Source organism: Kryptolebias marmoratus, linkage group LG14 (genome assembly GCF_001649575.2).
Source record: "Kryptolebias marmoratus isolate JLee-2015 linkage group LG14, ASM164957v2, whole genome shotgun sequence".
Lineage (NCBI taxonomy): Eukaryota > Metazoa > Chordata > Actinopteri > Cyprinodontiformes > Rivulidae > Kryptolebias > Kryptolebias marmoratus.
In genome coordinates this window covers 19446733-19472352 of record NC_051443.1, presented here as the reverse complement: position 1 = coordinate 19472352, position 25620 = coordinate 19446733, and the positions used below count along the sequence as shown (strand labels likewise).

General features: G+C 38.4%; 1 protein-coding gene across 3 annotated transcripts; it reads left to right on the top strand.

The window, feature by feature from the left end:
* The first annotated feature begins 1778 nt into the window (after window positions 1–1778).
* On the top strand, window positions 1779–24840 carry atp2a2b (ATPase sarcoplasmic/endoplasmic reticulum Ca2+ transporting 2b). Of its 3 annotated transcripts, none has more exons than XM_025004719.2 (24): window positions 1779–2433; window positions 2758–2775; window positions 2896–2978; window positions 7191–7295; window positions 8128–8266; window positions 14036–14116; window positions 14834–14919; window positions 15743–15898; window positions 15990–16131; window positions 16368–16534; window positions 17813–17901; window positions 18083–18185; window positions 18296–18427; window positions 18516–18635; window positions 18712–18930; window positions 19034–19157; window positions 19276–19487; window positions 19591–19811; window positions 19913–20115; window positions 20323–20408; window positions 20487–20620; window positions 20706–20823; window positions 20951–21071; window positions 23853–24840. In XM_025004719.2, exons 1-24 carry the CDS (start codon window positions 2316–2318, stop codon window positions 23864–23866), a joined length of 2991 nt encoding a protein of 996 aa, XP_024860487.1. In that variant the 5' UTR covers window positions 1779–2315; the 3' UTR covers window positions 23867–24840. The 3 variants fall into 3 exon arrangements, with proteins under 3 accessions (XP_024860487.1, XP_024860486.1, XP_024860485.1); XM_025004718.2 differs by lacking the exon at window positions 23853–24840 and adding an exon at window positions 21801–21988; XM_025004717.2 differs by lacking the exon at window positions 23853–24840 and having other exon boundaries at window positions 1780–2433; window positions 20951–21934.
* Window positions 24841–25620: the final 780 nt, after the last annotated feature.

Here is a 25620-nt window from a genome sequence, read left to right as displayed (position 1 = left end):
GTCTCATTCAAATGGCAATCACACATGAATTTCACACAACATAAAGTGTGATGTTATTGTGGAAAAAAGAACATTTACCGCACCGTCTGGGATCAAGAAGTCCGATAAGCTGAATGTAATGGTACATATTTATTCTAAGATTTGGTGAGTACAGTGCAAATAAGTTTCCACATGGCTTTCTGCAGGTTGCTTTGTTTACATTGAGTATGGACCCACATTTTAGAACTGCACATCTGTAAAACTAGAGAAGTAAAATCTTTCCAACTGGACCATTGGTTATAATTCAGGATAACCTTTTTATGTCTGATTTCATAGTTTGCAGTGAGTACCTTTAACACTAAATCTATGTATTTTAAATAATGGGTATATGCAGACCCAGTTATACAACATAAAACGTATGTTAAACAAACTATATAAGGCTCCCTGTAGAAAACATCATTATTCTTCATTTACCCTTTAAGCCAGTGGTTCTCAAAGTTTCCAGGTTTTAAATCACAGAATAACAGTAGTAGAGATTTGTGACCAAAACTATTGCTAATTGAAGTGCACAAACTTTGCTTACAAGCCATTAAACAAGAGTATCACAGCAACAAAAACAACCATAACAACTACTTTTATCAATTTAAGTCTCCTGGTTTCATTTTTTGTAACATTTATGTCATAAATCATACAATACACAATCATTTTCTTTAACTTAGTTTAATTTTGTAGATCATCTCAGGACCCCACATTCCTGTTTCATGACCCCAACTTTGAGAACCAATGCCTTAAGCTGTTGGGTGTCCAAACAGATGATTGACACATTTTTTTATTATTATTTGTCTTTCTTTATCAATCGAGAGAGTTCTCTGTGACAAAACACATTTATCACAGCGTCTGAAAATAACTCGTCTTCAAGATAGACGACAGAAACTGCAAACTACCTCCAGGTGTTATCTGAACTTATCTGAGGATTTTGATGCAAACAGCCTGAAGGAGCCTTCTGCCTAAGATAACAGTTTTGTTTCGTTTCAGAGACAACTCATAGGGCTCCAGTGACAGATAAAAGCTTTCTGACACCATGATAAGAAGATGGAAAGAAAGCCAATGCCTCACTCGAATAGTCTGACAGAGACTGGGATTTATCACAGACCCCCTCCAAAAATACTGGAAATTAATAATATCACTGACAGTAATTTAGAAAGCAAAGCTGTGTTTGTGTGTACACTATGTGTGAGGAACTTTTACTGAACGCACCTCAAGTAAAATTAAACCCGTTGTCTTAAAAGGAGAAAATCTGCAAAGTAAAATCAATACAATGGCAAGTGTAAATTTTAAAATATACAGAGGATAAATTAGCACCTAATTGCTAAAGCGATAAATTACCCATTTGATGCTGCTTAATGAATAAAAAGAAGGTTTTAAAATCAAAATAATTTTAAAAATAACTGAAACCCTTAAAAGGCCAGTAACACACAATGCTCTGCTTTTTTAAAGAAAGATGCAATATCAGCTGTAAAGACTTAAAATGTTCATTTTTATTAATTGGAATGCTTTTTAAGTCATTCTAAAAATCTATATTTAATTCAACTTCTTTTTAATTAGAACGAATTATGTTATTGATATCTAAGAATGCAATTAAAGATAGGATATCTGATTATATTTTTCAACAGCCTGCCAAAGAACTGTCTATAACTTGGATTATGCCATCCACCTCTACACGCAGCGGTCGCGCAGAGAGAAAGTGGGACTTCCGGTGTCTCCAACCAATGAGCAGATTCCACATGCGGACACTGAACGCCGCATTCGACGAAGAGACGCGATTGGTGCCGAACACAGCCCTGGTGATTCCGCAACAGAGACGGGAGCGGGCGAAAGGGAGCCGAGCAGCGACTGAGCCACATGCTTTAAATGATCCATTTTGGACACGCTAACCCGGGTATTCGCTCGTTTTAAAGCGGGGGAGAGGAGAGCGGCGACGGTCAACCGACTCGACGTTGATGTGTTCGGCTGTTGAAGCTCTCACGAGAAGACTAGCGGAGCGCAGCCGGCCAGTACAGCCTCTTTAGCCTGTTAGCTTCTCGTTAGCACAGAAGCCGCTAATTTGTTCGCTCTTTCGCCGTTACACCTGCGTCCCACGCCGTGCTGTGTACCGCTACCTACAGTCGTAGCAGGTGGGGTTTCGCTCCTATATCTCTCGACATATACTCGTTTTAACCACCACCACCACCACCAACAACAACAACCCCCTCCTCGGACACCGGTGGAGAGGATAGGACGGTGACCGGTTGAGGTCGGGACCAGTCGGGCAGCGGAACAAGCGGTGGCCGTTCACCATGGACAACGCTCACACGAAGACGGTTGAAGAAGTTTTCAGCTTTTTTAACGTGAACGAAAGCACCGGTCTGAGTTTAGAAGAAGTGAAGAAACAACGGGAGCGGTATGGGCCAAACGGTAAGCAGTTGGTGTCAATGGGTTTGCTTTAGAAACGAGAAGAACCCACTTTGCCGGTTTATTGTATGTGGCCCGTAGCGGCTGATAGTGTAACGGCGAGTCCAAGAAGGAAGNGGGGGGGGGGGGGGGGATTGACGTCACCGTGCGTGATGTTGAAACACGGCAAAGCATCCCTTACTGGACGGAATTAATAAACAACTCTTGTATTATGTGCAGTACTACTACCACAGCAACTCACTGCACTTCAACAAGTAATAACATTTAAGTAATTGCCTGTCCGTCTCTCTCTCTCTTCCCCTGCGGCCTGGATGGGATGGTCTGCAGAGTTGCCAGCAGAGGAGGGTGAGCAGACCACTCTGTACACTTCAAAGATGTCAGCTGAAGATTTAATAATTTCTCAGTCTGCTTTTAAATGAAAGAGAAGCGTGACTATCTCTTCCCTTAACCGTTTTTTTTCTTTAGGTAAATCCCTTTGGGAACTGGTCATTGAACAATTTGAAGATTTGCTTGTGAGGATCCTTTTACTTGCTGCCTGCATATCTTTTGTAAGTATGACACATCTTTAATAAGCTGTGCATGTCTCTCATTCAGTAAATTAGTATGGATCAGTTAGGGTAGACAAAACCTGTTGTCACACACACACAAATATGAACAAATGTTATCCATTGTTTCCTTTCTCAAGTGTCCTTGACCAGTGGTACACAAACTTCACTTTGACCCACAAAGCTGTAACCCTACTCTTGCTGATTAAAGTGTACAAACATTCCTTATAAGCCATTTAACAAAACACGTAATACACTTATATTTTATTATCCATTTGTAAACATCAAATGCTGAAACTTAGAAATTGTGCAATTTTTTTTGAGGAAGGGGGTCAATTCTGAATTTAGTGGCAGCAGCACATCTCAAAATGGGACAGGTCTGTGATTACCAATGTGAAGCATCCCCTCTTCTTTTGAAAACTGTCTGTAAATCGTCCCGTTCTGGTCTGATGTAGGATTCTAGCTGTTCAACAGTCCTGGGTCGTCTTTGCTTGGATGGCAGCACAAGTCCTAAAACCTGTATATACTTTTCTGCATTAATGATGCCGTTTCTGATTTTAAGCTGCCCATACCATCAAAGAGGCAGGCTTTTGAACTGTGTGCTGAAAATAAAACTGGATGGTCCCTCTCTGCTTTAGTACGAAGGTCACGGTGTCTGTGGTTTCCAATCAGAATTTCAAATTTTGATTCATCTGACCACAGAACAGTTTTCTCCTTTGCCTCAATCCATTTTTAATGAGCTTTGGTCCAGAAAAGACGGCAGTGTTTCTCGATGATGTTCACATAGGTTGTCTTCCTTGCATGATAGAGCTTTAACTAGCATTTATAAATCGTGTGATGAACCGTGTTTACAGACAATGATTTGTGGAAGTGTTCCTGAACCCATGCAGTGATGTCCAAAACAGAATTAGACCTGTTTTTATTGCATTGCTGCTTGAGGGCCCGAAGATCACAAACATCCGATACTGACTTTCTTTCAAGTGTTCTTTTTATGTCCACCCCTCTTATTCAACTGTTGCCTCTTAACTTAAAACATAACAAAATGTTCTTCTAGCTGTTTATTTGTACTATTTACTTTTACAGCCTTTTGTTGCTCCTGTTCCAACTTTTTCAATATGTGTTGCTTCCATTGAATTCAAAATTATCTTACTTTCGTTAAAAAGTACAATTTCTTAAACATTTAATGTTTACAATGTTCCATTGTGAATAAGTATGGGTTTATGAGATTTGCAAATCATTGCATTCAGTTTTATTTACATTGTACAAAATGTCCCAACAGTTTTAGAATTGGAGTTGTATAAATATACTTTAAGAATTAATTTTAAAGTTAATTACATTTATTTTCAGGTTTTCTTAAGACCCCTAGTTGGTGGTGCATGACCCAGTGGGGTCCAAACCCCCAACTTTGGAAACAATTGTACTAAACAGCAGTCATTTTTTTCCTGTTCATAATAGATGTGTTTTTACTGCTAGAAACAAGTACAGTACAGTCCAAAGGTCCCCCTATTTCTGACGGCCTTGCAGCTACCAGAACATTCTAGGCTGTTTTTTTCTCAGAGGATGTGAAAATGTGTGAAACTTCAGTAAAACAGTTCAGAATATCTGATACTGGAGCTTGTTTTGCTGTGTGGCTAGCAGTAGTACGTTTTGTTTGATTTGCATCAAACAAATTGTCACCAAAAGCAACAAACACTAAAGATTTATGTGGTGACATCGACATGATTATTAAGAAAAAAAACATCAAAAACTTGACCTCTAGCAAACACCATCCATGTTCCTTGGCTGTGTTTGAGCACCAAACACTACTAATGCAAACACTGTCTTTTTGTTCCACAAGCATCTTACGCTTTGTCAGCTTGAAACACGGTTGGCACATCCACTTGTGTTGGAGACAGTAGGGGCAGAGAAGTGGACAGTAAAGAGCTCTTGTTTCTGCACCTCAAAGCTAGTTTCAAGTCATTCTGCTCTATTGAAACTGGACATTAGCCAGACATAGGTTGGGCAAAGGAATAGCCTTAGGTTCAAACTGACTTTTCTTTAATCTTATCCCAGCTTCTCTCTTTTTTTCTGGGTCAGTTTTTTCATTCACGATGGCATTTGGCTGAGCTGTTTTTGGCTGACTGAATGTCACAGGGGCAGAGATGATTTGTGGGTCTGCTGCATTTAATTCTATCTGTGCCATGAGTTTAAAATGTGTTTCCTAAGTGAAAATGCAGTCACAAGTAATACTTGAAAAACTAAAAAAAAAAGGTGAATAAAATCAAAAACATGGCAACACTTGAGGAAGCTTCTGGATGCTTCATCTCAACTGGTGACCATGATGAAACTGAAAAGAGCATTTCCTGGTTTCATCTTCATCACTCCGATTTTAACTGTCGAGTTTTGTGGGTCCTTTAATGCTTAGTTCGTGTCCTTTAGCCTGCATCTTGAATATAGTAATTTTCTGATGTTTTTTTGTGCAGATCACACCTTGGTAAGAACACTCTTCAAAGTGGACTGTAATAGTGTCCAGGATTTATGTGTTGACACTAAACAGGGACAGATGTGTTAACAGGAAACTAGTCTGACTTGGTGATGATCTGGAAATTGATGTTACAACATTTGCATGTCAGATTATGAACAATGTTAGAATGAGTAGCGTGCCATGTGTTTGGCTGTCAAAGCACGGCAGCAGCTGTTTCCTTTAGTTCAGTTGCTGATATAGTGATGTCAAACTACATATCTCAACATGTCTCGTGTTCATGCTGTCATGAATGCAACTTGACAGCATGAACACATGGATTATATCTTTATCTCCAGTGAGTGATGGTGTATGTTTGACACAGAGCTACATTCACTTTCTTGGAGCTATTTTCTACTTCAAGATTGGTTGTTTGCCTGCTTCCTCAGATTATCACTCAAGCCATACTGATAACACTCAGCTATGCTTACAAAAACTATAAATCACGAGTGATCGTATGCTGTGTGCTTTCAACCTCACCGCACTTATAGACTCGGGCATTTACTTTAATTTGTGACGATAATTAACTGGAAACTTGCATAGATGCATTTTAGACTCTGTTTAGACACTTTATATTGTGCGTAACCATTTTATTTAGATAACATGGAATAATTGACAAATAATGTAATTTGACTTGAATTGATTTTGTCCCAAGTAGGTTACTGTAGAACAAGACTGGGTCATTTGGCATCTCATTTGACATACTCAGCTCTTGGCACAGATTCTAAAAGAGGAGGGAGGAAAGTGCAGAGACTACGAACACATTTTGGCTCTATTGTGCAGCATTGGCAATTGAAGAAAACAAGCCTTGACCTTTATTTACATGTTTGTCAATGTATTAAAACTAAAATAAAGATTCTTGATCAAAATTCAGGGTTTGGCTGGCACAGATAGTAATTTGTCAAGGACGTATCAGTTTTACCTTTATGGTTTTAACCCCCCAAGTTTGTTTTTAGACATTTAACCACCTCTTCCTCTAAAAAGCTGATCTGATGTTTATCTTAAATCTTAAAATAATTCATTGGTAAAACAAATATGCCCTTTTAGGTGGGTTCTGTTACTCTGTTGTAGTCTTAATGCAAACATATCTAATAGAAAACTTTAAACAATTTTATATTTCCCAGTTTTCACTGAGCTGAAAAATGCAGTTATATTTGTTTGTTATAGAATACCATTTAATTTAATTTATCAATGTAAATTACCAGTGATTTGTTTGAATCTTTTTTTCAAGCTTTTACACAACCCCTTTTAAATAAAAACTAATTTTGACATGAATATAATAAATCTGTTGTTTATTGTAAAAAAAAAGTGCATTTAAACAGTTTGTAAAGCTGATCAATATTCATTCAGTGTTTTATCTTTTAGATTCTACAGTTTACACTTGGTAAATGAATTAATTTATCTAATCCATTTGATGGTGTCTAAAAAATGTCAAACTGGTTATTAAATGGCTGTAATGCTTTCAGTTCGGCTCATGTGATACAGTAATGAGGTGGGCCTTGTCCATTTTATGATTGCTTATGATTTAACTCTTAGTTTTACTTTGTTAAACCGAGAGTAGGAGACTCAAATCTAGGATGAGAAAGTATTCATATTTTTTTTTGTTCTTTTTTTTGATTGTATCAAACAGAGTTAATTGTCTTTAATTGTCCCAGCATGTGATTTGAATCTTGTATTTGCTGTGTAACTAATCTCTGATCATTTCTTTGTCTCAGGTGCTGGCCTGGTTTGAAGAGGGCGAAGAAACAGTTACAGCCTTTGTGGAGCCTTTTGTTATTTTGCTTATTCTCATAGCAAATGCCATCGTAGGAGTCTGGCAGGTAAACAGGTTTTACATTTTTAGAACAACTTTAGGGTGATTATTTAAAATATGATCATGTCCTGTCAGTTTTCTGTTATCTTGTTTGGGGGAAAAAAGACTTAGAAAGCAGCAGACATTAGTTTATTATGAATAACACAACATATGCTTGGTGAAATACCTGGTTTGTGTCGTAGATAAATTCTTTGTTGTCTTGTGAAGTTAACAAATGTTAAATATGCAAACAAATCTATTATCTATTATGAATAATTCAGAGAAGGGAAGCTATTATTTACTTTTTCAAAGACCTTCATGTTCCTGTAGTTTTCTCTCACAATGGCCATGGTAAATGAGTCTGAATACTCAGTTTTTAACCGTCTGCTCAAATACTGCCCGTTGAATAGCCAGGCTGGGACCTGCCACTGAAATGATCTAATCTTCAGGAAATCCACCAGACAATGACAAGTGAAGTTACAGCACACAGAACAGAACATTTAAAGAAATTGGAATGGAAATGCTATTGTAACTTAAAAATAATGGCACTTTCACTTAAAGATGTGGAAAACAAAAGTCTCTGCTTACAGTAAAAGGAAGGTTTAATGTCAGTTTTCTGCTCTATCTTACTGATTACCCTAATTATCTGCTGTTTTGTTTTAAAAAAGAAATTAAAACATGACTTTTTAGTCACTACTTTTGAATGGAGCTACACTGACTTATCACTGGATACTGAGAAAGTTTTTTATATTTCTTTTATTTTCTATATATATATATTTTTTTAGCTCATTCTTTTTTAAAACTAGATTGTGTGAACTGTGTGACATTATTCCCCTTCCTCCCAACCTTCCATTGTTCAGGAGCGAAATGCAGAAAATGCCATTGAAGCTCTTAAGGAATATGAGCCGGAGATGGGGAAAGTGTACCGCCAGGACAGGAAGAGTGTCCAGAGAATCAAAGCCAGAGACATTGTGCCGGGGGACATTGTGGAGGTGGCAGGTAAGATGAAAACCGATCAGCCGGACAATTTAATATTGTTGGAATGGCAATGAGTGAATTGGTTTTGCTGCAAGTGTTATTGGATTGTAAAGTGCATTTCCTGATGATTGCAGGACTAAGTGACATGAGATCAGAGGTCCGGTCTGTTTCTGAGCATTTCTTGGCCGACCCTGACTTGTTTAGGACCACATGTATTTGTCTTTTGCGTCACTGCTCTGCTTTTCTCTGGTTCCGTGTTGGCTTTTTGTTTTTTGGGTTGTTTATTTTTTTAACCAAGAGACTTTTTAAATGTTTTTTGGTATTACTTTTTCCATTCGTATTAATGTTTATTTTTTCTGTACTCCCAACTGATGAGTAATGGATTTTAGTCATGAACATTTTTTTTTTTAAATAGTCAGTGAGACACTAGACAGACATATTTGGCCAATTTCCAGTTTCTTCTGCTTGATTACAGAAAGTGAATGTATTCCAGTTAAGTTTAATGGGTTCCAGTTGCATCAATGTCTACAATTATAACAACAACTGTACGGTAAAGAGGGTGTAATGACTCATTACAGTGATTTCACTTCAGCATAATACAACACTGTAGATGTTGCAACAGCATTGTAAACCCTTGATGTTATATCTAATTATTTCCAGCCTATTATTATTTATATCACCAGATGGCATTTTTAAATGCTGATACAAACGGTAGTCAGCATTTGAGAATGCCTCTCAGTGAGGGTCACCGAGGTGCTACTCACAGCTGCATTTAGTAATGTCTGATGTTTTACAGTTGCCAGCTGCTATTTTTTAAAAATGTTTACTACCAAAAATTAATTGAATTATTTTACAACAGCATTGATAAGTACAGCACTGCAATATGGAAACATAAAGAGGCAAATGAAAATGAGATGAATACCATGATCCATCTAGGCCAGAAACTGTATAAATGCACTGTTATCACAGTTCAGAAGGTAAATTAAGTTTTTTTAAAATTTTAACAACACTTGTATGTAGTTACATTGTGTTGATGGGTCACTGGTAATTTAATGTGACAGAAGCTACCAAACTTGGACTTTTACAGCCAATGTTTTTCCTCTAAGGGTCTCATCCCCAGACACTTCCTAGTGTATTACTTTCCCACCAATGACTGTTTACTTCACATCCTTGAGGAAATTCTTGTTTACACCAGCCTAGATCCAAGCAAGTGCAGGAAAAGAAATGTGAATCAGAACCATTTAAACCTGATCATTAAGTTCAGTTCAAACAAACGATTCTGGTTATGTCACCAGCTTTATGACACTCATTTTTATGTTTCAGGGGTTTACACTCTCACTCCTTCTCTCATGTTGTTGCTGTCTGAGAGATCTCGACTTGATCTACACTTAAAATTCTTGACATTTTCTTGTTTTCTAATCAAAGTGGAGCCACTATTTGGGGTGCCTCAATTAATGACATACTGCCTAATGTTTCACCAGGACAGAAGCAAACCGTACAAGCTATTCTGCATTATTCACAGTTAGTCATGCGATGTACTGTCTGCATTTAGAAGCAGTTTGCACGTGGTCTTATAGGACAGATGGTTGCTGAGTTCATGTAATGAAAGAGGGATTGAATAACAAATTTCACTTGGTTAATACTGGTCAGTGGCACAGCAGTTAAAGCTGTCGCCTGTCCCGGCCTGTAGCCTTTCTGGGTGGATTTTGCATGTTCTTCCTGTGCTCACATGGGTTAACTCCAGGTACTCTTCCCACAGACCAAAAACATGCATGTTAGGTTAATTGGTAACTCTAAAAATGTCCTTAGCTGTGAGTGAGAGTTTGTCGCGTTTGTCTCTGTGTCCCTGTGATGGACTTGCGACCTGTCCAGGGTGTCCCCCGCCTCTCACACAGTGACTACTGGAGTTAAGCACCAGCTCCCTGTGACCCGGAAAGGAGAAGCAGGTAAAGAAAATGGACGGATGCTGGTCACAAAAGTAAATTTTCCATACTGTTTTGCAGTCTTTGAAATTTTTGACTTATATTGGTGATTAAATTCCTTCCTCTCATTACCCATTTCAGCTAGTTTCCAACATTTAAATGTCTCAAACCTCAACAGTGTCAAAATCTTCTGTAAATTTTAGATCAGGCATCAAACAAATTTGTTTTATTTCAGTCTTTGTTAAAAGATTTAACTTGGATAACTGGCTTAATGTAGGGGGTTAGATCAATAAAACAACTTTTATCATTGTACAGGAGATAAACAAACCAGATTTCTGAAGTTCCAGCATGTAGATGGATTTGACTCGCTAACGTTACACAGCATATATTTCACTGAGGCAGCCATAACTGATGAGGGGAATAAAAACCTAGGTAACATCTATATAAGGTGAAACACGACCCGCATCTCCAAATTGCTTCATGTTAGTCATTCGGCACATCCAAAACCAGAGAATTTTTTTTCTCCTGCTCTTTTTTTGTTTGTATGTTCACTATTTATTCATTTTAGAAAATTAAGAATATTTGAGAACAGATAGTTTTATTTACTGTAATAATAAATCATATGAGAAGCAAGTGTCAAAAGTAACTTCTGCAACGTCTTTAATTATCACCCTGAATTTCTTATTTCATTGAAATGAGTCGAGTTTGGACTCGTAAATTGGTTTTACATCATATCAGTTTTGTCACTCACCTTGTGACTCAGTATTCCTCATCTGATCAGTTGCCTCTTGACATTTAGGCAGCTTTGACTCATTTGCATATTAAAATCTTTGACTTCACTAGAATTGTTTACTGCATGCACGTCACAGATGCAGCAGTGACACGTTTTTGTTTTGTGACTTGCTTCAGTTTCACTTAGCAAGTCGAGTTTAGACTTTAAACTGGTTCCTTTTTTTCTTTTAAGATTAAAGCGTTTAAATTTTAGTGGTTGATAAATCTTGTTGATCGCTGTGTTCTTGAGAAACCTGAACACGTACTGGCAAAAGGAGCACAAACAGGTTGTGAGACTGAGACGATGTAAGGACCCAGATTGATTTTGATGACTAGGTTGTGCTCCAGATGGCCACATGTACAGATCTCGTTTTTAAAAATGAAGAATGGTCTGTCATCCCCCAGTAATTTTCTCTTCCTAATCTATGCAGCTTATTGATTCAGTTTGTCTACTCCTTTCTTAAGTTGTCTGTCTTTCAAGTTGTTTTATTATTATGTATTGAAAACTGTTGAAAAGAACACTTGTGCTTTCAAGAGTCTCCAAAGGGATGTAGGAGGTCATGACAACTCCCAGAACATCGCAATCCTACATGCTAGCACATTGTTGAGCTTTAGCCCCTCAAACGCAAAAACATCTTGTTTTATTGGACCCCCCAAATCATAAAATTTGTTACCTTGACTCCAGACCCTGGTGTGGTGGCAGTCTGCCATAATTTGGTTTTCCTCACATTGATCCCTCTAAATACTTCATGAGAGCAGCTTCAGCTTTTCCAGGCTGTGGGATGTGTTTGGTTAAGTGTTTTCAGCCTGACATTTGTCCATTTCTCAGGGGAGCAGATAATACTGATAAAATCTTTTGTGCACAAGGGAGAAGAAAAGGTTCCTGTCCCACAAGTCATTCACTCTTTCCCATTAAAAACAAAGCTAAAAAAAGCATGTTCTGTAAGCCCGAAGGCAAAATGTCTCATATGTGGAGTTGAAATGTAGTTCACTGCGGCATGTTTCTGGGCATTATGACAATAATATTTCTGTTTCCTTGTTGCAAAATGTAATGATTTATAGCAGTAATACAGTAACTGATACAGTAACTGTATCAGTAAATTTAGAAGCTTCGGTAGTTTTTGGTTTTCAAAATGTTAAGTTTTTCACTATGAGAAACAACTGAATATATCTGAAGATTAGGCTAACAATAGACTTATATTGGCCAATGATATGTGTGTGATTGGAACTGGTTAGGCTTTATTATAGTTTCTAAACCATCGTCGTTGCCAATGAAAGTAGGTTAGTCCATTTGCTGTGACCTTATTCGCTGTACTCACCAATGGATGGAAAATAGCCGGGCGGTCTTTTTTTTTTTTCCGTTGGTGGGATTTTTAATTAGTGAGTTTTTGTGTTAACCTTCCCACAGGGCTTTGAGTCTTTAATATTTCCAGTGGCTGCAGGTTCTTTGTATTCTCCCTTATGCTCTGGTTGTTCATCTCCCTCTTTATCCTGTCTCTTTAAGGTATAAAGTCTGAAATCAGAGCGGTGATAATAAAGTGGTTTTAGCTGTGCGTAGGAAACTGGAGGACTAAATAAGGTATTGCAGCTGGTCCAGTCTGTGAGGATTATTACTGAGTCAACATACAATGCATCTTTAAAGAACATTTAAAAAAAGGATTTATATTTTAATCAGAATGTGAGAGAACACTGATTTGCTTATATTGCAAGTTACTCCAAGTGGATTTCTTGACTCAGGTTTCTGTAATCATAGGTGAAGTAAGCTGTCACAGACTTGCGAGAATGGTTAGAATGAATGAACAATCTGTACGCAATCGCACGTCAGACCGTTTCTATTTCAGCTCATGACACTGAACGGGATCTCCTTGCTTAAAACAGATGTTTTCAGCATCCCTCCCTCCCCCCCAAATCCAGCAGCTTGTTTCAAGCTCATCAAAATAGTTTTCCCATTTTTGGGCGTGTGGTTTGAAGGACTCGTGTAAACCCCTTTCCCCTGTCGACCGTTCCTCGTTTCCTATTTTATTCTCAGAAGGGCACAGCAGAGGCCTTAGGGTTGGTTTACATGTCTGTCACCACTCTCCACTGTCCTCAGAGTGATGTTTAAAGAGCCTCTGGGTCATTGCTTTTATCTTCACCCTTTCAAGCTGTGTGATGTCTGACTCTAAGCTGAATGGAAAAATGTCTCTGATGCAACAGTGGTGGTTTCCACTCTGCTTTCTTCTTTTAAAGTTATATAAACATCATCATAAATGCACACCTCCTCATACTGTTAGTTGAACTGGTTTAAATCGAACATGTTGATAATTTTTCTACATCTTTTATGGGTTTAACCTTTCAAGAGTAAAATATTGTTTTTTTGTTTTGACACTCGCACCATAAATATTAAAAATGCAAAGAAAAGCTGCATTTAAATTTTAATAGCACAATTACAGATTAAATCACATAGGTAAAAGGTAGAAATATTTTTTTATCTGATTAACTGAGACTGCATGTAAAGTAGTCTGTCTAATCCACTTTAACAGATAATAAGAAGAATGTCTGCCCCTTTTAATGGTACTTGTTGGATTTACACAAAGAAAAGTCTTGTTTGAATTATGAGTATTTACTTTTGACATTTATTTCACTGGAGACCGCTGAAGCTTTTTGTTCCTAGAAGAGTCTCCTACAATCACTGTGTCCTGCGGAGGAGACGAGTGGACCATTAATAATCTTAAATGCATGACTCCCTTCTAGCATCTTTAATAACTTGAATTAGATTATTTTATAACTGTAATAGGGCATGAGTATAACAGAACTGTTGGTTTTATTTTAAGTGTTGTCTGTATGTGGTTCGGTGTTTGATTTTTATTGCTATTGTTTTTTAATTTATCCTTTGTTTTTATGAACTAATGTTGGAGGTCTGGTTTCACAATCGAGATGTTTATGTGGTTCAAAATCACATTAAATGACCATGTTTGTTTGCTTTTATAGCTTTTATTTATTTTTCTCTTTTCTTTTCCCAAAGTATTGCTTCACCTATAATCCGTGCTATTTATAGTTTCATGTAAACTGTTAAAATAGTAAAAACATCCTGTTTCTTTGTTGTTTCTGTCCACAGTTGGTGATAAAGTGCCAGCTGACATCAGGCTGACTTCTATAAAGTCGACCACACTGAGGGTGGATCAGTCGATTCTTACAGGTAAATTGTTTCTAGAACAGTAAGAGCTCTCAGTCGTCTCAGTGGTGTTGAGTTTTATTCCTAAAATGTTAGCTTTCATAGTTAAGATGTGTATTTCACTTTCGTTTTTTTTTTCAATACTTTCTTGCTTGCCTCTGGGACATTACCATCACACGTAATGAAAACAGTACAGTCCAGTTACCTTTTATAACTGATAATTATGACTTCTCAGTCCACATCTTTGAAATAACAAATAATGTAGATGGAATGGACTAAAAACAAATCTGTGGATGATAAAGGATGGCTCTAATGTACAAGAGAACAGGTTTATATGAATCAAGACCTTAAATCTCTTGTCTTGCTTTGCTGCCTTAATTGGTAGCAAATTCCACGGGATATTTTAGTGTTTGAGCTATTTTTCTCCTCTCTTGCCTTCCCCATTCATGGCCATACCGCCTGTTGAACGTTCTCTGCCTTGTTCTTTCCGAACTGTGCAGTCTTTTCACAGCTGATTATGCCCAAAAGAACATGCAGTGTTAGCAGACCTTAGACGAGGGTTTAGAAAAGCGAGCGCTGGAGCAGTATCTGATACTTGTCAGGTCTGCTCAGTCAGCTGCAAAATCTTTTCCACACATCTGCCCAAAATGTCAACCAACCATCGCTATTACCTCTTCATGCTCTGCCGTGTAGAAACTTAACACTGCTTCCTATTCCTTTATCTCCTGTTTCCTCTTGCAGGTGAGTCTGTGTCTGTGATCAAACACACAGACCCGGTGCCAGACCCACGTGCTGTCAACCAGGACAAAAAGAACATGCTCTTTTCTGTGAGTGACTCACTAAACTGTCTTTAGGCTGTTTATTCTTCACTTCACCCTTCTTTTTATTATTGTCTCTCTTCTTGTTTGAGTTTAACTTCAAATAAATACAACATACTTTGTCTTTTGATTATTTTTCTTTGTCCTAATTAAAATTCTTGCTCTTTTGTCAATTATGAAAAATATGAAATTGTTTTCCTGCCTTGAAAAACATTTGTAAATAAATAAATTTTACTGTGAATGCCAAAGGGTTAATGAAAAAAAACCCTGAATTGTTAAAAGTTAAAATAAACAGAAGCAACAATCTTCAAAACTGTAGGTTAAAGCTGTAATCAGCATAACTGCAGCTAAAAGGTAAAACTGTAACCAAAAGCTAAAATAAGCCAAACTGTAGCTGAAAGATGGAAATTGACATTATGCGTGGAAATTCTTTGTAAATATAGTTAAAAAAAAAATACAAAAGGTACAAATATTAAGTTATTGCACACTTCCTGCTTGAGCAGAACATTTAGGGTAAAATGGCACAAAGTGTGTAGGAAGAGTTTGATTGCAAAAAACGTACAGAAGAAACCTTAATCAGGAAAACAATGGTGTGAATCCATCACACATGTCTGAATAATTAAAGCATTTACTAGTCTTTCTTTTAATGTTTTGAAGACCGTTTTCACTAATAAAAATTCACTTTTAGTGGCTGCTGTTAAGGATTTATTATGGAATTAAATTGAATGACTTGTGCTTCATGTGAAACTCTGTTTATCATGTCTTTTTCCAGTGGTGCTTCGTTCATTAAATGTTTACTAAAGTCTGTTTGTTCACTACTCCAACTTGTCAGGGTACAAACATTGCAGCCGGTAAGGCTGTTGGTGTGGTGGTGGCCACAGCTGGAAACACAGAGATTGGGAAAATCCGAGATGAGATGGCATCGACGGAGCAGGAGCGCACGCCACTGCAGCAGAAGCTGGATGAGTTTGGAGAGCAACTGTCTAAGGTGAAAGGTGTCATATTTCTGACAAATTTTGGGTGATTTTGTTTGAATTGATGTTAATTATTAATCATTATTTAAACGACTGTAATTAAAGGTCATCTCACTGATCTGCATTGCTGTGTGGATCATCAATATTGGACATTTCAACGATCCCGTCCATGGAGGTTCCTGGATCCGAGGCGCTGTCTACTACTTTAAGATTGCTGTGGCCCTGGCAGTAGCTGCTATTCCTGAGGGTATGCTGAAGGGTTACACAAATACAGCTGTGTTCTCTACATGTTTGTTGTTGTTTCATAGAAATAAAAAAAAAAAACACTGTGCTGTTTTCAGTACATCTTACATGGAAAAAAATGTATAATCTGTTTATGTAATAAATACAAAGCAAAGTCTGCATTTCCTCAAGTTGTTTATCTTCTCTCATATCTAAATAATCCTCTTTTCCTTTTGGGAATCTGTTGCATGTGTCATCCAGGTCTCCCTGCCGTCATCACTACTTGCCTGGCTTTAGGAACACGCCGCATGGCCAAGAAGAATGCCATTGTTCGCAGCTTGCCCTCTGTGGAGACCCTCGGGTGTACATCTGTCATCTGCTCTGACAAAACTGGCACTCTGACCACCAATCAGATGTCTGTGTGCAGGGTGAGAAAGCAATTGTTCCTTGTGGTTAAATCTGATTTGTGGACTGACTTTTACTCTTTTACCTTTAAATGAACCCTTCGGTTAGAACTGAAATATGGAAATCCTGACCTGAGGATGCACAGTATGTCAGCATCATGTGTTACAGAATATCTTCATGTCTATGTAAATCCTTCTGAGATCAGCAGAACAATTAGTAGTGATAAGGTCTGAACTGTACGCTGCTCAGGTTGGACTATCAAAATGCATAGTTCTCTTTTTCTATTCTTTCATATTCTCAGTGCGTTCTTCAGCCTCCATTTCTCAACTCAAGCAGAATACTGATCAGTATGCAGTAGTTAGTCAGCAGCAAAACCAGTTGAGTTGCATAACTGACCTTGTGTCTATCTCTGCCTTCTCTCCATCTACATCTCTTGCTCATCTCTCACAGTTTTTTGCAAGTCAAACCTATGCTGACACATACGCAGCATCCAGATAGGGCAGAGCATAAATTGGCTAACTGAATGTTGCTCTTCAGGGTAGTTTTCTTACAGTTTAGGTTTCTGTGTTTTAGGGTGCTTCGACACTGAAAACCCCTGCTTTGTGTAGTTTTATCTTTGTGTAGTGCAGCTTTGTCAGTGTGGGACGTGCTGCGATGGTGCTCGCTCATCTTATTCAAATATTTCTGTTCTTATTCTTCCTCATTGTCAGTTTTTGCCGTGGATGTGAGAATTTGAATAAGTATTCAAATGTTAGTCATCAGGTTTTTTATATATATATTTAAATTTACCAAGAGAGTAGGATGTTTTAAAGATCTGTCAGTCATTTGAAATGTTTGTACATGCAGCGGGGGAAAGCTAAAGTAATTTGGATATTAAAATAAAGGAAAGAGATATTTCAAAAAAATTCTGAATAAACTGGTTTATGTATCACAGAATGTTTACCTGAAGGTTTTAATTTAATATTTCCACCTCGAGAGATTGGATTTTCTGTTCTGTAGTCATGTAGACTGTCCAGAGGAATTTTTGTGTCTAGTTTGCTGTAAGGTGACATTTATAGACCTTCCCCACCACAGTGCTCAGGGCCTGCTTTGGATCAGGATTTCTCTTTTATGTTCTGTTCAGTGTTAAGACAGGCTGATGAGGGTTTTCTGCATATAAGCTGTAGTGTGCTGCCTCCTGCTGGACACTACTACTTCCTGTCACCTAATGCACTCACAGTTTGATAGAATGAGTAAAGAAAAAACATTTTTCTGACACAGTTCTGTTTATGTTCAAACTGTTTCTCTTTTGTTTCTTCTAGATGTTTATCATTGATAAGACTGAAGGTGATAGTTGTTCATTAAAGGAATTCACTGTAACTGGCTCCACATATGCCCCTAATGGAGAAGTGTGAGTATTCAGTGTTTTGAATGTTTATAAAAGGCTTAAATAAGTGTGCGTATTGCAAATAAATCAGGCTTGCATTTGTACTTTTCTGAGTTAAAACAAGTTATAAAAACAAATTGTGTGTTTGCATAAAATTTACATTTTACTCACTACTTTCCTGACACGGCCGTTGTTTGTTTTTTAGTTTTCATAACGGTAAGCCAGTGAAATGTTCCCAGTACGATGCCCTGGTGGAGATGGCCTCCATCTGTGCTCTCTGTAACGACTCGTCACTGGACTATAATGAGGTTTGCAGCACACAATGAACCTCGCTCCTCTGCCATGGCAACATCTCACTCGTTTTGTGTGGAATTTTTGATGAAGACTGTTCATCACTTGTAAATGTTTGTGTGATCAGACCAAAGGTGTGTATGAGAAGGTGGGGGAGGCCACAGAGACTGCTTTGACCTGCTTGGTGGAGAAGATGAACGTGTTTGATACGAACATTAAAAGCCTGTCCAAGGTGGAGCGAGCCAACGCCTGTAACTCTGTATGTAACCTCAAAATAAATTCTTCAGATTCTTATATGCATCTTCAACGAGGACAAAGTTTCTCATTGCAGTTTTGTTTTGTTGTAGGTGATCAAGCAGCTGATGAAGAAAGAATTTACTTTGGAGTTTTCCAGAGACAGGAAGTCTATGTCTGTGTACTGTTCTCCTAATAAAGTTCGCTCCTCCGTTGGCAAGATGTTTGTAAAGGTAAACAGGCTGTGACAAACACAGATTATTTTGATGTTTATGTCCGTGTCATTATCTTAATGGTCTTTTCTCATAGGGTGCCCCAGAGGGAGTGATTGACAGGTGCACGCACATCCGTGTAGGCAGCAACAAAGTGCCCATGACCCCTGGCATCAAAGAAAAAATCATGTCTGTGATCCGAGAGTATGGGACTGGCAGAGACACCCTGCGCTGTCTGGCTCTGGCAACGCGAGATAATCCCATGAATAAAGATGAAATGGTGTTGGAGGACTCATCTCGCTTTATTGAGTATGAGGTAGGAGTCTGGAAAATTCTTTTAAAAAATGTTGACATTTTCCAGTTTTAGCTATAAATATATTTTGTGCTTTTAATAACTATTTTCCTTTTTCGTCATCCAGACTGATCTGACATTTGTGGGCTGTGTTGGCATGCTGGATCCTCCCAGGGCAGAGGTGGCAGCCTCCATTCGGCTCTGTCGCCTCGCAGGCATCAGAGTAATCATGATCACCGGAGACAACAAGGGTAACTGGAGACAGTCCAATTTATCACACATAAATTGCTTTTGTTTCACCTAATTTAAAAATAAGAAACTGCTTGGTTGAACTTTGAAGTCTGAACACTGCACACGTGTGTATTTTAGGAACAGCAGTGGCTATTTGCAGACGCATTGGCATCTTCGGTGAAGAAGACGACGTTTCCAGCATGGCTTTCACTGGCAGAGAGTTCGATGATCTCACACAGGCTGCACAAAAAGAAGCTGTGGTCAAAGCTCGCTGCTTTGCTCGTGTTGAGCCTGCACATAAATCCAAGATTGTGGAGTATCTGCAATCCTACGATGAGATTACAGCTATGGTAAGAAAAATTGATATCCTTGACAGTGCGTGCTGTAGCAGCTCTGATATTCCAGGAATACGGTTTGTCACGGACTGACTGGTTTCTCACTTCCTGGTTTCAGACAGGTGATGGAGTAAACGATGCCCCTGCTCTGAAGAAGGCTGAGATTGGCATTGCCATGGGCTCAGGAACAGCTGTGGCTAAAACCGCCTCAGAGATGGTCCTGGCTGATGACAATTTTGCTACCATTGTAGCTGCAGTGGAGGAAGGCAGAGCCATTTACAACAACATGAAGCAGTTCATCAGATACCTCATCTCCTCCAATGTAGGCGAAGTTGTCTGGTAAGGACGACTGGTTTAAATGTGTAAATGTCCATCTGAACATAGACGTTTTTCCAGTCATAACCTTCATGTTTTTTTTTTTTGTTGTTTTGTGTGTGTAGCATCTTCCTGACTGCAGCTCTGGGGTTCCCTGAAGCTCTTATCCCCGTCCAGCTGCTCTGGGTCAACCTGGTGACAGACGGTTTACCTGCCACAGCTTTGGGTTTCAACCCGCCAGACTTGGACATCATGAGCAAACCCCCACGCAACGCTCGGGAGCCCCTCATCTCCGGATGGCTCTTCTTCAGATACCTCGCCATTGGATGTAAGTTATGTCTGCAAGGAGAGAAACAATTTCTGATGATTAATGTTCAGGCCGTGTCACCAAATCCCTGCAGAAATTGGCTTCTGTTGCTGAAATTGTGAAAATAAAGATGTTCTTCAGTCTGATGTTGTAGCTATTTGTCATCCATTCTGATTTAAGTAAGCAGGCAACACTTGTGAGTGACATGTTGTTGTTTTTTGCTGACAGGTTATGTTGGGGCTGGCACTGTTGGTGCTGCTGCTTGGTGGTTTGTTGCTGCTGAAGATGGACCAAGGATTACCTTCTACCAGCTGGTAAAATTTAACTACTAGCATTCTTTGTCACTGCATTCCTCTCCTCTTGGCTCTAGTCTAATCTGTCGCATTTTACAGAGCCACTTTCTGCAATGCGGCCCAGAGAATCCAGAGTTCCAGGGTCTGGACTGTAAGGTGTTTGAGTCCCCTTACCCTATGACCATGGCCCTGTCTGTACTGGTCACCATTGAGATGTGCAATGCCCTTAACAGGTTGGTTTGAATGCCTTCCTCCTGGATTCTTATGGTCTTACGGTACACTTTTACGCTTGTTTCATTTGTCTCTGTTGTTTCTCAGTGTGTCGGAGAATCAGTCCCTTCTACGGATGCCTCCTTGGGAAAATGTTTGGCTGCTGGGAGCCATCTGCCTCTCCATGTCTCTTCACTTCCTCATCCTCTATGTAGAGCCTCTTCCAGTGAGGAATATTTTTTGTTTTTTTAAGCACAGGGCAGATGGCTAAATAAGTAACTCTGCTGTCATGTACATCTGTATATTGCTCTCCAAGCCTCTAAAACCTTACATCTTTCTTGATTACTTTACAGATCATCTTCCAGATCACCCCTTTGAATCTGACTCAGTGGCTAATGGTTCTCAAGATCTCGCTGCCCGTCATCCTACTGGACGAAATGCTCAAGTTTGCTGCCAGGAACTACCTGGAGCCCGGTAGAGAGCTGGAGAAGCCTGCCAGTTGCAAAGCCTGCTCCCTGTTTGCATGTATGGAGGGCATCTCCTGGCCCTTCGTGGCCATTTCCCTCCCACTGGTTCTGTGGATCTACAGCTCTGACACTAACCTGGCTGACATGTTCATGTCCTGACTGACCTGAGCACAACCTCAACTGTTTTCATCCCCCCCTCCCCCCTCCCACTGCCATCACCTCCCTGTTTCCTTCTCTGTCTGCCTTCTTAAATGTGCATAGCTAGTGTGTGTGAGCGTTTGTAGACTTAGCGTGGGTGCGTGAGCTTGTGTGCACGAGAAGGACCAACTCATCAAATCTAACATAATATAAAAAGTTGAAAGGTTGTTTGTTTTGAGTTGAGATAGGACTTGTGAATGGATGAGGCTTTAAAATGAGTTAGAGGACCACCACTCCCATAGCTTTGGACTGTGTTGCTGGTTTAAAAGCAAATAGTGTTGCCATTTTTCTTTGTTAATATTACCTGTAAGGTATGTTTTAAAGATGTCCTATGTCACTACAATTCTAAAAAAATAGTTTTGTTTAGGTTCCCTCCCCAATGAAAAGAAAGTTTAAGATATCAAATTATTTGATCTGTACAGAGATTGAACACTATTTTATGCAGCATTTTTTTTATGGCTTTGTAAATCGTTTAACCAGCGTGACTTAGAGATATCGCCTTGATTTGTTTCTTTTTGTTTTACCATTGTGTCTTCAGTAAAAACTCTGAGAGGACAAGCTCCAAATGGCAGACAAGGATGGGGAAAGGTTTGGCTTAAACTAAAGGAAAAAAACAAAAAAAATCGTGAAACAAAACAAAAAAAAAAAGCTGCATGTCCTTGTGACCAAGCATGAACTCTGTGGTTTCTCATTTCTAATTTAATTGTGTTCGTTCCCCCTGTTAAAGCGTAAATAACTTTGTAAAGCATTTTTTTTATTTTTACAGTGATGGTTGAAAATAAGTCAGTTTTTCTGCACCTGGCAGAGCACAGCTACCTCAACTTGATGGAAGAATAGGTTTTGCTTATCTCGACACGCTTTTCAACAGTCTTGCTAAAAGATGACATCTGAGGTGTGCCCCCTATTTGCTTGTGCAGAAAACGAAGAACAAAATCTTTTCCCCCTTTAACCCCATTTTAAGGATATATTTTGTTTGTATGAACTTGTGGCATTCTTTAACTTTATTTGTGTTCTGCTTTGGAGACAGAGCTGGGTGGGGATGCTGTATGTTTGTTTACCATCTCCATAGCGTTTGATTCAAAGGACGGTAATCTTTAAAGAGTAATACTAATACAGCAACGTTTTCATATGAACATTGATTGCAGATAAAAAACATTGTTGTTTTTTTTTTTTACTTCAAGAAAAATACACTCATGAACCCTTTGAATCAAGTGTTTTCTGTCTTTATTTAAACATTTGAGGCTCGTGATTTTCAGTTTCATACCCAGTGTTTTTGTATGTGTATATTTTACTTGAATACAAATCATTTCAGACACAAATGCTCGAGTTTTCTTGACTTAACATGGCAAGCAGCTTTTCAAAACACAACCTTAGACCTCAGAGGGCTTAGTTTGTGGTTTAATCTCCATTTTGAATCTGAGTCGATTGCACTAATTGAGCATTAATTTGTGTGAACATTTCTTTGTGTGAAAAAAAAACCCCATCAAAAGCATGTGTTGTAGGTAGAAGCCTGGTTGTTCTCATCCACTTGTTTGTCTTAATAATTTGTTTTTTTCTTCAATGCCTTCCATTGGCTCCCCTGTCACTAGCGTGAGTATCCATTTCTTACATCCTCCACTAAACACATCATTACAGAAGAAACGAGACAATATCTCATGATCGTTGTGTCTCATGTGGAAGTATTTAAATGAAGATTTTCAGAATTATACTGTGTAAAAGATAAATAAAAACAGAATGCATAAACCCATATTTAAACACCATAAACACATCAAATGTTTAAACTAAGAAACTGTTATTGTAAAGAAAAATTTAGGTAAATTTGAACTTTATGCAGCAACTCTCCTCAACAGTTGGTACAGGGTCATGCATACCACTGTGAAGCGTCCCCTCTTCAAATAACACCCAGTTGCTGGAGTTTTTTTTTTTTTTTTGAGTGAAATGGCTGCTTCAGCACGTGGACTCTTATTCTATGAAGTTTAGCATTGAGTTGCTGTAATCTGCATGGCTGTCCCTGAAAATGACATCTGGATGGAAGTATGTGTCCTAAAACCTGTATCTGTTCTGTATTGGTGGAGCCTTTCCAGATGTGTAGTCTGCCCATTGCCAGAGGCACTCATGCACCTCCATACCATCAGAGAGGCAGGCTTTCGAACTGCCTGCTGATAAGTCAGATGGTTCCTCTGTACTAAAGAGGACACGGCGTCTGGTTTCCAAAAAGAATATAAAATTTTAACCCTAACCTCCAAAAAATACAAGTTTTTAGTTTAAACGTTTCATGGTTACTGTGTTACACTGCAAATAAAATATGGATTTATGAGATTTGCAAATCACTGCATTCTGTTTTGATTTATATTTCACACAAAGCCCCAACTTTTTTCCGAGTTGGTTGTAAATGTCCTTAAGCAAGGGAGTAATCACGTGTCATTCTGTGACCACATGCCACTGTAGTGAATGTCAGGCGTGCTGTTCTTCTCACCCTTCTGACACATGCTTCACAAAAATCCATCTTTGAACAGGATAAAAATTGAGCTTTTTTAATTTTCTTTTAAAGCCAGTGTTCTGTTCTGACATCGTTTCTTCTTTCTTTTAGGTTGGCTTTCATGAAAACTTGCAGTGAAAGATTGGAATAGGACTCTGGAGGAGTCCTTCTGTCCATAGTGTGCGCTCACGCTTGAAACGCCGACACCACCAAGACCATCACTTTGTACCAATAAACCGGTAAAAAGGAATACAATGACCGAATATGTAAAAAAATACGATTCTTTGTTTTCTTTTTGCCCCTTGCATCACAACCACAAACATTACCACACAACATACCTTTGCATTTTTGTGCTTAAATATAATAATAATCCAGTTTTATGTGCAGGGAAGGTCAGAGCGGCCTCACTGAATCCCTCTTGCATGAAGACCTCTCATGTTACCGTGTCACGTGGGGAATTTCCAAAACATTGGGTTGAAGGGTCTTAGCTGTACATGAGTCTACAAAGCATTCATGCATGTGATTCAGCTGTATGTAGGCTTTGCATTTTTTTTTGTATTTATAGATTTTAATGTATTATACTCAAATGACATTAGGATGGTTTTAAGATAGATATGTGTTTAATAAATTGTAAAATCACTGTTTTTATTGTAACTGTTTGGAAAATTTGCACAATGTTGGACATGGAGAATTGATTCATGCTAAACTTGACTGTGCTTAACATTTTGATTTTATTTTTTTTCTTAATATTTTCGCCCCATTAGTTACAAACTCTAAGCATATCACTAAGCCATTTACTTTTCATGATTTAGTCTTTTGCATTAAACAGACTCATTTCTTGGTGAACCTGCAATATAAACATGTCTGGTTTTCTTATTGCCTTGACATTCCTATTATATTATAATTATTATGAATCTTTATCAACTGCTGTAAAACTGTGATTTAAACTGAGGGGGGCTGTACGGCCGCCTCATGGCACCTGTTTGAGGGATGATATTAATCATACGTAGAGAAGACGTCAATCATTTCAGAAGGTTAAAAATGATTGTACATGCATTACTGAGGTTGTGGTTTCAGGTAAATAAAATATTAAAGTATTTGATTTGTCTTTTTTATTATTAATATTATTTAAACTACTTTTTATCACCTGTTCCCAAAAGGCAAAGGTGGAATATACTGCTTTTGCTTTTGTCTGTTAACAAAACATGTCATGAACCACTGGACGAATTCAAATGAAACTTGCAAGATGGCTGCCACGGCCAATTGGTCTAAAAGCTGCAAAAATGGCTGTAATTAAATTTTATAGCTTGACCGGATTGCACAAGATCTAAAATGTTGCAATTAACTGTTTGGAGTCCACTTTGTTAGCAAAAAATCTCATGAACCACTGGATGGATTTTAATAAAGCTTTCAGAAAATAATCACTGGATGTTCATCTACAACTGATAACACCTTGGAGCCGAATCGAATAAAGATGGCCACCAAAGCCATCTGACTTCAGAAACAACAGAAGTGGCTATAATTCATTGAAATTTTCAGTGGTTGTAGCTGAGAATCATTCACAACACATACTCCTAGTACTGACTAAGGAAGAGAGAAAAAAAGTCATTTATTTTGTATCTACAACTGACAAACCTTTGGAGTCAATCTAATTCAAGATGGCCACCACAGCTAATTAACACTAGCCAATCCAAAAAAAGTGAACCTCAGTCAATTGTACAGATATTTATCTAAAATTTGATGTGGTCATAGCTCAGAATAATTCAAAACGCATACTCTAATTTTGGTAAAACAAAACTGGATATATCTTAGTCTATCTACACATTTTGAGATGAAACTTAGCCAATGGCTAATCAGGATTTCCAAATGTGCAGTGCCT

What these genes read in the sequence shown, in the direction of transcription:
- atp2a2b (XM_025004717.2), top strand. Translation starts at nt 2,316, where the DNA reads ATGGACAACGCTCACACGAAGACGGTTGAAGAAGTTTTCAGCTTTTTT. An exon ending in CGTCACTGGACTATAATGAG is followed by an intron (nt 18,186 to 18,295) that starts GTTTGCAGCACA and finishes TTGTGTGATCAG; the next exon opens with ACCAAAGGTGTGTATGAGAA. An exon ending in ATGTGCAATGCCCTTAACAG is followed by an intron (nt 20,621 to 20,705) that starts GTTGGTTTGAAT and finishes GTTGTTTCTCAG; the next exon opens with TGTGTCGGAGAATCAGTCCC.